The 11,126-nt window shown below is 34.5% G+C and overlaps 2 protein-coding genes across 2 annotated transcripts; one reads left to right on the top strand and one right to left on the bottom strand.

Annotated features, from left to right (window-relative positions):
* Window positions 71–2,946, bottom strand: LOC18598019 (histidine--tRNA ligase, chloroplastic/mitochondrial). Its single transcript, XM_018120518.1, has 8 exons — window positions 2,543–2,946; window positions 2,367–2,462; window positions 1,868–1,956; window positions 1,538–1,667; window positions 1,014–1,106; window positions 728–802; window positions 388–505; window positions 71–267 (listed from the first exon to the last, which is right to left on the bottom strand). Exons 1-8 carry the CDS (start codon window positions 2,885–2,887, stop codon window positions 242–244), a joined length of 972 nt encoding a protein of 323 aa, XP_017976007.1. The 5' UTR covers window positions 2,888–2,946; the 3' UTR covers window positions 71–241.
* LOC18598018 (heavy metal-associated isoprenylated plant protein 3) lies at window positions 7,563–9,915 on the top strand. Its single transcript, XM_007027350.2, has 5 exons — window positions 7,563–7,771; window positions 7,887–8,040; window positions 8,320–8,564; window positions 8,769–8,847; window positions 9,016–9,915. The coding sequence occupies exons 1-5, from the start codon at window positions 7,763–7,765 to the stop codon at window positions 9,579–9,581; spliced, it is 1,053 nt and encodes a 350-aa protein (XP_007027412.2). The 5' UTR covers window positions 7,563–7,762; the 3' UTR covers window positions 9,582–9,915.

Raw genomic sequence — 11,126 nt, 5'->3', positions numbered from 1 at the left:
CCACCAACCCTGTGTCCAAAGGAAAAAAAGAGAGTGATGTGTGTGTGTGTGTGTGTGAGAGAGAGAGAGAGAGAGAGAGAGAGAGAGATTCTGTCGAAGTCAATAGCATCAATTTGTGACACAACATCCCATTAGAAATATGACATAATAAGAGACATGTAGAAGGTCAACTAGACCAATTAGCTAACAGTTCAACCAGATATATGGTAGAGAAAAACCTGAAGCTGGAAATGACATTTGTTTAAACTGCCTTCATATAGGGTAAACCTGTAACAGAGTTGACTTTTTACCTTTTTTTTCTAGAGAGGAAAGGAGAGTACTTGCCTTTTTTCTTGGCTAAAGAAAATAATATCAAATAACATATCATAAAATTGTGGAAAAACCAACCTTCCAACTTTGTCAATGACTTTATGGAAAGAACTTGCAATAGTTCCTCAATAGCCTCTTCCGATAACCCAGTAGCCTTCAACTCTCTCTTAATCTCATCTATCGGAATCTTTTCAATCTGTTTCAAGAACAACAAAACCAACAAAAATAAAATAAAATTCATTAAATCACAAATGCATAAATAAATAAAGAAAGGATAAGATGCTACATTAAGACATTCCCATCAAACTTAAACAAAAAAAATAGAACCCAAAGACCAGAAAGTGTTAAGAAAAAGCTAGTCCAGGACTAAGAGAATAAAACTCAGCACTATATACATCATAAATACTAAACAACTAACCTTGTCAATGACAATGCAGACCTTGCCAAACAAATTTTCAGGTACCGAGTAGCACCTTAATACTTCTTGCAATACCTATGAAGTAGTTATGAATTACAAACTCACAGAATATTATCAAGAGTGAATGCAAGTTGCAATTCTATAAGTAAAACATAATGCATGAAAGAGAGCACCAATAAAATATAGCATTTTAACCTTAACACTTGAAGAAGGTCAATGAATGTATTCACGGAAGCCATGAAAGACCTCAAACGGTCCATTCCATGCAAGGATAAAATAATGATACCTTTCGGCTTGAAACCTTAAAGCCAACATCTGACTCCGAGATTCCAATTCTCTTGAAGAAAGTGACAATGGAAGAAATAAGTTCTGCCTCAGCCTACAAAGGGAAAAATGGTAATCTTGATAACTAGAAAATGAATGGAGGAATCTCCCAACAAAATCATACAAAGTGCATTATGTAAACCATCTCTAGAATTCCATTAACATTAGAATCAATGTTAAAAAGCTTTAGATGCACATGCCCAGCTAAACAATTTAAATTTTTACTAAGGGAGTGTTCCTACAAAAAGTAAGGAGGAATTTCTGCATTTTTGTTGCAGGTGAGCATACATGACGGGGAAATTGACAAATTATGTCCAAGTTTATAAAAAAATTTGGATGTTGCTACTGCTGTCCTACAGAGGTGATAAACTGTTACAAATAGATAATTAGAGCAAAGAAACGCCATACCCTACCAAGTTGGCAAGGGAAAATAGCATCTAGAGGAGCTTAATAGTTCACAAAGCATACCAAGTTGGCAACACATACCGTAACTTCGGGTACACCAAGAATATCCATATTCCATTGATAGTGCTCACGGCGTCGTCCCCTTGTCATTCTCTCATACCTCCAACACTGACCAACAGCAAACCACTTCAATGGAAGGGATAAAGATTTTCTGAACCAAAAAAAACAGTGGGATCAAAATCTGGCATCTGTACCTGGATACAAAAATAATAAGAAAATAAATAAATGAACACCAAAATATTTTTGCACTATAAAATATTATATCTTTGAACTTCGAAGCAAAAGCAAGAAGCTTCTTTTTCTTTGAAAAACGTAAGCAGCAAAATGCTGTGGAATCAACATTCTTAATACCCTTTCTGTATCACCAGCCTTGCTAGAGAAGGTGTGAGCTCAGGCCTCAATGCAACACGACGATTTCCCCGATCTTCAAAACAATACAACTGCACATAGAAAAATTACAAAAAGCAAGAGTCAGTGAAACCTTACCTGAAAAGAAAGTTACATGTAAATGAGACACGGGTAAATATCAACCAATTCATATCGGTGCATACTCTTAATACTTTTGCACTCATGCCATCAAATGTTAGAGCATCACATTATGACTTTCTTAGTGAAACTGCAAGTGGCTCTTGTGAGCAGAATACTCATCTCATTTCCACAAGTGACTATAAGCATCCTCTGGTCAAATAAACTTAGCTATTTTATGAAAAAAAAAATTACAAAATTGTGTTGTCGGATACACTACATTAGAACCTTATCTTTCGTCTTATCTAATTACTTCAATTTAAATACCACTCAAATCAAAGATGTTTGCATATTTAAACACATTTAAGAAACAAAAAGGCTAAACCTGATCTCTAATCTCCTCCCCTGCCTTCCTAATGAACAGAGCCTCTGATTCTAGCACTGGATAATCAACCTCTTCGAATCCAAACAACCGGGAAACCTTCAATAACAGAAACAAACTCTAAGTAAAAAACGAAAGTAAAATCACGTAGTAAACACTTCAAAAAAATGAAAACTAACCTCTCTGAAATGGTTGAAGAGCCAATTACGGAGTCGCATATCTTCAGGAGGGAAGTCGCGAGTCCCTTTAGGTGGATTCACATCGATTCTCTGAAATTCCTCCGCCACTGGAGGCGGAGATAGTGCGCCGGACCTGCCTCCGCCGCCGCCGCTGCTGCTGCCGCCATTGTCTATTGCGGACGACTGAACCGAAGCTAAGGAAGAGAAGTTTCTTGGTTTTGCGGAGATCAATTGCCTCGGGACTGGGAATTGTAGAGGCGCAATAGAGGACTGAATGAAAAGGAACAAAGGTTTAAGGGAGAAACTGAGGCGCGGATTCAGCAGCGAAGAAGGAAAGGGAGGCATTTGCGGCAAAGTTTTTACCCGTTCCTAAGCTGCTCTACTGCAGCAGAGTGCAGATAGCGTGGTTTATTTGTTTGGTCTGGGCGTTGCATGGGTTTTCAGTACAGGGCTTTAGTTGGGTCGGTATGGGCTTTGAATGTAGAATCTCTAATCTTCAAGGCCCAAATTCATATTGAGTTGTAGGCTTGAAATTATCAATTTTGGAAGAGAAATTAAGTATGGATAGGATCATAGGAATGAGTAAAATTGGACTGAATCGAGGATCCAACCAAATCAAATACAATTTAGATAAAACGGTTTGATCTGATTGATTTATTGGATTTATCAGTTTAAAAAATTTAGTTCAATTGATATATTTGGTTAGTTTTCGATTTTAAAATTTTTGAATCGAATCATCAAAAAATTAAACTAATATTATATATATGTTAATATATATAATATTTTTATATATTTTTTAAATTTATATAAAATATATATTTTCTTATTACTAAGTTGATGATGTGCAATGATTGTCTTGTTTTATTTTGTGGATGTAATTTTATTATCTTTGTTTTGCTAAATCTTGAATGTTAAGACTTGGTTAAAACTCTTAAATTTTAATTTGACGGTTTATGTAAAAAAGCATAATTATGTGAGTGAAAGGATAAATGTTATGTTTTTTTTATATTTATATTTGTTGTATATTTTATAATTATGAATGAAATTTATAAATTTTATTGTTGTAATTTATAAAAGATAAAAATGACAAAATTTTGATTTTTTTTGTCTAAAATAAAACTAACTGAATTAACTTGATGTTTGATCAATTCGATTTTTTTTTTAAATTTGGTCAATTTCGAAACCAATCAATTGTTCATCCCTAAGCAAGAAAGCATTCAATGTGTGTTACTTACTGATGGGTACTAAAGCTAGTTTTGCAATAAATATGATAAAATTCAAACTTGTACAAAGCCTATAGTCAAAATAAATCCCAAGTGGGTTTTAATAATTGAGAGTGATTACTACATGCACTTGTCTCAATTATAGGAGGGAAACATTGAATTGAATGCGTATTGCTTTTTATTTGTGCTATTAGGTTTTCTTTCTCACTTTACAAGTGGATGGATATTAATTGTGGGTATTTATAGGGCAGGTTGTACCTCAACTTCTTTTAAATACTTGTTTTGATAATTTTTTTAAGTATAATATTTTAAAAAATTATTAAATTATTTAAAAAAATTTAAATAAATCTTTATTCTTTTATTTCATTCAATCAAATTCTTATATTTTTATTTTAAACTAAATAAATCTTTAAAACTTATGATTGATTAATTATCATTAATGAAAAATGAAATAAGGTCAATTGATTAATTATCTTATACTCAAAACTTATTCTAAACAAATCAACTGAAAAATTCTTAAGATCCCCCTCACAATCTATAATGATTCCTATTCTAGTTTGCACATGATTGTAGTATTGTCAACCAAATAAGTCCTTACCATTGCCAAAGAATGAAATGAGGAAAGGTATTGCAAAAATATTTCACTTGTTAATTTCACTAACAAGTTGATGTTCCAAGGGGTTCTGGTTTTTCTGTTTTGCGTTGGATCTTTGTGCTAGGATGTCTGATTTCTGTTCCGGGAACCTTCGTTTTGGTCTCTTAGGCTGATTCGGCTTGATCAACATGGTTTTCTTGTGCTCTATGTCTTTTGTTTTGAGTTCAGGGTAGTGCGAGTACTATTAGTTCTTTGTTTGGTTGTTGGTCTCTTGTAAAGTTGCCATAGATTTTTTGAGTAGCTGCTCTTCAGAGTTGTGTGAGTACTATTAGTTTTTGTTTGGCTGTTGGTCTCTTGTAAAGTTGCCAGAGATTCTTTGAGCAGTTAATCTTTTGCCAATTGCGCAGGTTTTTTGCCCGAGCCATTCTTTGACATGTCATTAGAGTTTTTGGTAATTACAGCTTTAGACTTATAAATTACATTCACAGACAGTTGTGAAGGTTAATAAATTCATCTTTTAAAAAAATATTCACTAATAAAAAATTAAAAGTTGAGCTTATGTTGATATGGGGAAATGCCCCCAAGAGGTTCAATGGAAAGTTCTCAACTATCTCCACTTGATATGCAAATACACATGTTACACTGGTTTATATTCTCTGCCCCAAAAGGAAAAAAAAAACCTTATTTATTTTAGGAGTATTTTTAAAAATAACCTTTATAAGTAAGATGTTTTCAAAAATAATTTTTTTTTATAATTTTAATTATATTTTAATCAAGTTGGATAAAATTATCTTTAATAAAATTACATGCGATGTAAAAAACATATTATATATCATGTTTAGGTTGTTATACACTATATACAAAAACATATAACATGTCATAATTAAATTGTTACATGCCATATATAAAAATATGTGACTCGTCATAATTCAATTGTTACACGTCATATATAAAAACATGTGATACGTTATGGTTAGATTATTATACGTCATGTACAAAAACATATGACACATCATGATTAGGTTATTACACGTCATATTGAAAAAAAAAATATTATTCTTATACATCATATTAAAAAAATATTATTGTTACACGTCATATTCAAAAATATTTTGTTACACTTTAATATTTAAAATGTTGTTGTTACTTACGAACCAAAATTTCACATCTTCTCAACTCTCTTCATTATTTTATTTTTTAATAATTTGATACTGATTAAAATGTTTCTAACATGTTTTCATAAATTAAAATATAAATTTTTTTATTTAAAACACTTATTTTGATTAAAAATTAAATTTTTTTTTGAAAACTTATATTTATAAATTTCAAAATTTTGAATTTATTAGTGTCTAGGTCTCAAATTGATTCAATTAAAAGTTTTTCAAATATCTGTGATCATTTTTACCATTTTAATTTTATCCAAATTATTTAAAAATCAAATTCTTCAAATAGTCATCCACCCAAACACATTAAAATTATCGTTTGGTGTCTTAAAAGTGTAGGAAAGAGAAATATGAAAACACAGAAAAGAAAAATCGAAGCATAGCAGGTGAATATTGAAGAGAGAAATTAAAAAAATTAAAAAAATAAGCTGGTAAGAGATAGAAATTGAAAACACAAATGAAAAAAAAAATTATAATGAATGGTTTGATTTATCGAAACAAAAGCAAGCATGCTGCACATTGGGATTTTTGTTGTTATTTTGCAATTTTGATAATTCCACTCCATTTTTATGATTAGCGAATGTTCAGAGTCCACCCAATACATTACTGTACAACACGAGGATATTTCGAAGGAAGTTTCTTGCTGTGCGTGGTTATTATAACAAATTCTACCACGGAAACCGTGGGTGGGGGACCTTTGCTCTTGGCTTTTCTCCTAAATTAAAGATGATTATGGCTGCCTCAAGGTCCCCACGAGGACAACATTGAGAGAGAGGAGGGACGAAGACGAAGGGCTGTCAGTGTCACATTCAAAAATTGAAGTCCCAACGTCTATCTTTTCCTCCCCTCTCCCCCTCTAAGGACCTTAGGCAATTGGGCCGCCCCCAGTTTCTCACCGTTGTTGGGCGTTTTGCTTGGTTACATCATTGATTTTGTAAGCATTTCCTCCCAAAGTCAGAACATTCACCTCTCCTGCCATTTGTCAGAGTTTCACACATCCTATTCTTTCCTTCCTTTAAGCCTTCCGAAACTCCTTCTCAGCAAATTAATAGATTTTTGTCGCATCAAAATGTTCAAGGTAGGAAAAGTGAATTGCGTTTCTCTAGATGGAAAGTTGTAATAATTGAAAATTACGTCCAATGCTTGCACAAGGCTGTGTTTTGTTCAAACTGGCTACGTCATTTTGCACGGGCCCCTTTGTTTGACAAACAAATTTTTACCATAGGAATTTGTTTGCGTTCATCACCTTACAATAGATAATTTGACTTCAGGTGCAGTCTAGGCCTAAAGTAACTAACCTCGCACATTTAATGTTCCTAAACATGCATGCAATAGGCTACCTAAATAGTAATAATAATATTATATAATAATTTGAATAATTATTTTAATAGATTGAGCCTAAGTTTTTCCACCCTATACCATACAAAAAAAAGGGAAAATCATGATTTCTCTTGAAGAACACGATGCTGGACCCTGAAAAGGATTTCTCACCTTATTTCCAAACCTATTAAGTGCATATATACACATAGGTTATTAGTATAAACAATTGTATATATACATATACATTACGTAAATACACATTTACATTCTTTAACAGAACAACATACATTATTATTGTCAAACACAGACTAATTTGTTGGAGTTAGTTAATACACTTAAAAACTTAATTAAAAAACACAGTTGCCCATAACCTGCTCTTGATTACTGTCGGTTCACTTCAATTACGGACCGGGTAACACGTCCTATGACTTTCAAAATCTGCCACCCAGTCCAGTCCCGTTCCCCAAAGTTATAAGCATGATGAAAAATTACAAAACTGTCCAACCACAAATGAATTTTAATGAGACACCAATCGGGGTAGTCTTGTCATTTCAGCTCCCGGTCTTAGTCCAGTCAAAAGGTGGATTATGATTGGTCACGGAGCCGTCGTTTCTCCACAACCATCAGTCCAAGACGACGGTAAAACAGGAAAGAGTTTTTCTTTTTTCCAAAAATACAAACAATAGCACACCGTTCCTAACCTCAGCATTTATATGGACCAAACCCAACATCAACTTGCCATTATCATCATCATTATCACCACATTCATAACATACATCATCATACATATCATCAACCGCCTCACATCTCTATATATTCGATCCGTTGCCTCCAATTCTTCTCTTCAAACAGCTCTTCACTAATCCTCTCAAACCCCCCAACAAAAACAGCCAAAAATACTTAAAACTTCGGTCAAACAATGGGTGAGGTTAGTTAGCAGCTCTTTTCTTAGACATTCTCTCTAGTCTTTTCCGTTCAATTCTTCAAAAGTTCTAGTTTTTTTTTTGTTATTTGCTTAAATTGTTCTGTTCTTTGTTTTCCAGCAAAAAGAAGGAGCTAAACCTGAAGCCGAGAAAAAGCCTGCCGCCGATGCCGGCGCTAAGAAAGATGACGGCACGGTCACCGCCGTTTACAAGATTGATATGCATTGTGAAGGATGTGCCAAGAAGATCAAACGCGCGATTAAGCATTATGAAGGTAATTAATTTTAGTTAATTGATTAAATAATCACAATTAAGTTTTTGAATTCGTCAAAATAGGATAGAAAAATGGGTTTTAGTTCGTCCTTTTTGAATTGTTCGTCAATTTCCCCCGTAATAATCGGGGAATTCGATAAGGATTGGACTTCGGTGCTAATTTTTCAACTTTCTTTTTTTTAAGAAAAAGAACAAAGTTCTTTTAATATTAAACATTGGCGCAAGTGGAAACCTAACTGGAAATTTACCTAACACGGATTGTTGTTGGTGGTGGTTGAAGGTGTGGAAGATGTGAAGGCGGATAGTGGAGCCAACAAACTAACGGTGACTGGCAAAGTGGATCCCGCCAAAGTCAGAGATAGATTGGCTGAGAAAACCAAGAAGAAAGTGGACCTAATCTCTCCTCAGCCTAAGAAAGATGCCGGCCCAGCGGCCGGTGGTGTTGGTGATAAAAAACCCGACGCTGAGAAGAAACCTGAAGGGAAAAAAGAAGAAAAGAAAGAAGAGAAAAAACCACCTAAAGAGGTAATTTTTTTAAAAAAATCTGTTTTAACGTGCGCATGTTAGACATGCGAGGAATCTGGGGAAGTTGAGTTGTTCATATCGGAAGTTTAAAAGTCGGGAGACGTGTTCAAATTAATTAACGATAGAAACGAGGAGTTTGGTTTAATTAAGTTTTGATTAGTTTCAGTTTTGTATAAGTAATTGTGATTACATTTTTTGGTACAGAGTACGGTGGTTTTAAAGATTAGAACACATTGTGACGGTTGCATTCACAAAATTCGGAAAATCATCAAGAAGGTCGCTGGTAAGTTAATTGATTATGATTTATTTGAATTAAGATTAAATTAATAGCTTGGGATGATGTAATCTTGTTTAACTAATCACAAGTGGAGTTGGAGATAAGTAAAGGCACACTTTTAATTAATTAATTAAGTGCTAATCTTTGATATGGTTTTGTTTTGAATTATAACAGGAGTTCAATCAGTGGACGTGGATGGAGCAAAAGATTTAGTAACCGTAAAAGGCACAATGGACGTGAAAGACCTCGTTCCTTATCTCAAGGAGAAGTTGAAACGAAGCGTCGACATGGTTGCCCCTAAGAAAGACGCCGGAGGTGAGAAAAAAGACGCCGGAGGTGAGAACAAAGACAAAGGAAAAGGTGATGCCGCCGGCGGCGAGAAGAAGGAAGGCGGCGGAGAGAAGAAGGAAGGCGGTGGAGAGAAAAAAGAAGGCGGTGAGAAGAAAGAAGGTGGTGGCGGTGGTGAAGCGAAGATGGAGGTGAGCAAGATGGAGTATCATGGATATCCATATCCTCCACAGCCAATGTACTGGTCTGATGGACACATGTACGGTCCGAGTTACGCGGTTGAGGGATATCAGAATCACCCTCACGAGTACGGATACGTGAATCATGGTTACGCGAACCAAGGGTATATGCATCCTGGGTACGCGAACCAAGGGTACATGATGGACCCGCGGCACCACTACGCGCCTCAGATGTTCAGTGACGAGAATCCCAACGCGTGCTCGATCATGTGAGAGGGGAACCGGCGAAATCCGAGGTGGATGAGAAAGAACTGACGTTTGATGATGACGGCAGAGCTAAAACGAAGGGCATAAATGTAAATAACAGAAATTTCTAGGAGAGAAAAGTAAATAGAGAAGTCAAAATGATGATATACACGGAAATCGTAGAATTTTGGAATTATCGACTAGGCTAGATGCTATAGGGATGAACCGGCCAGCGCCGGCTTCGCTAGAGCCGGTTAGTTGTTGGATGGTCGTTGGTTGTTTCTTTTCTTTGAAAATTTTGTGTTAAATTTAACCAATGTAATAATATCTTTAATATAAAAAATGTATTTTTAGTTTTTTATCTTCGACAAATATTGAAAAATATGGTGCATGATGGAGTAGTCAGTGGCAATGGCGTATGCCACGTGGCGGGTTGTTGATTTATTCTAATCTTGTTTGAAATTTGGTCTCATTTGGTAGTGGCATGACCAATGCCTGGTTTTATTTTATAAATTGGTGACGGGGACTGGTGAATTGCACTCTTTTTTTTATCATATTTTTTGTTGGTTCTGGCGATTGTTATTGGGAAAGGGCAGCTTATGAATGGAGTTATTGACTGCTACGAAGTTGGTTTTTGTGCAGTAGCTATTTGCATTTTTAATCCTGGGACGGTACGAAAAATGTGGAAGTAATGAAACAAACTTCTTTTTGATAAAATCGATCGAATTGGCTTTATTTGATTTGATTTTCTTCTTGTTTTATCCAACTTTGACATCATTATCTTCAATAAAAATCAATAAATGAAATTATTAAAATTGCTATTTCAATGAAGTTGATTTTTTTTATTCTTCGGTATTGAAGTAATAAAAGAAATCAAGGGCAAGATTGACTGGTGCGTGGTCCTGAGGCAGGCTTCGATGGACGTAGGACCTAAAGAACGAAACAAAAGAAAAGAAGAAAAAACCAATCCAATTGAGGAAATCATATCATGAAGAAGGAAAGCCATATATTGATTTGCAGAATTTAAAAGAGAATGTTCCAGAAGGGTCGTTTTACTTAATTCATTGGCAGATGCATTGGGTCAAATTGATTGTATTTGATTTGGTTAATATAATTGCAGTCTTAATGACCTTTATACACTGCAAACAGCTACGCTATCAGAATAATATCAGTGCAAATTGCACGTTTAATCTCCGCGAAAAGGCATGAAAAGCTGCTGCTGGTGCAGCACCTTTTCATGGCAATAGAGGCTAATTAAGCAATCCCCTTTTTTAAAAGCTTTTGTAGCCACTCACTCACTGTCAGGGTCACGTTTATAATATTATTGCAACGTTCTTTCAAGCTTTCAACTAAATAAGTAGATGGACTGACCAATGCCCACATTAAGGATTTTTGTTTAATTTAAGTGAAAATTGATCCTGATTATGTGAAAACGAAATCAATAATTTGGATTAATGAAGGATCATAATTGATCAAGGGAATAAACGATCAAGAGAATAAACTTTAAGTTCATGAAAATAAAATCATAATATATATTTTTTGAGTTAAAAATATATATAGACTCATGATAAT

Source organism: Theobroma cacao, chromosome 5 (genome assembly GCF_000208745.1).
Source record: "Theobroma cacao cultivar B97-61/B2 chromosome 5, Criollo_cocoa_genome_V2, whole genome shotgun sequence".
NCBI lineage: Eukaryota > Viridiplantae > Streptophyta > Magnoliopsida > Malvales > Malvaceae > Theobroma > Theobroma cacao.
Note: the sequence above shows the minus strand (reverse complement) of the source record. Positions and strands in the feature narration are given on the sequence as shown.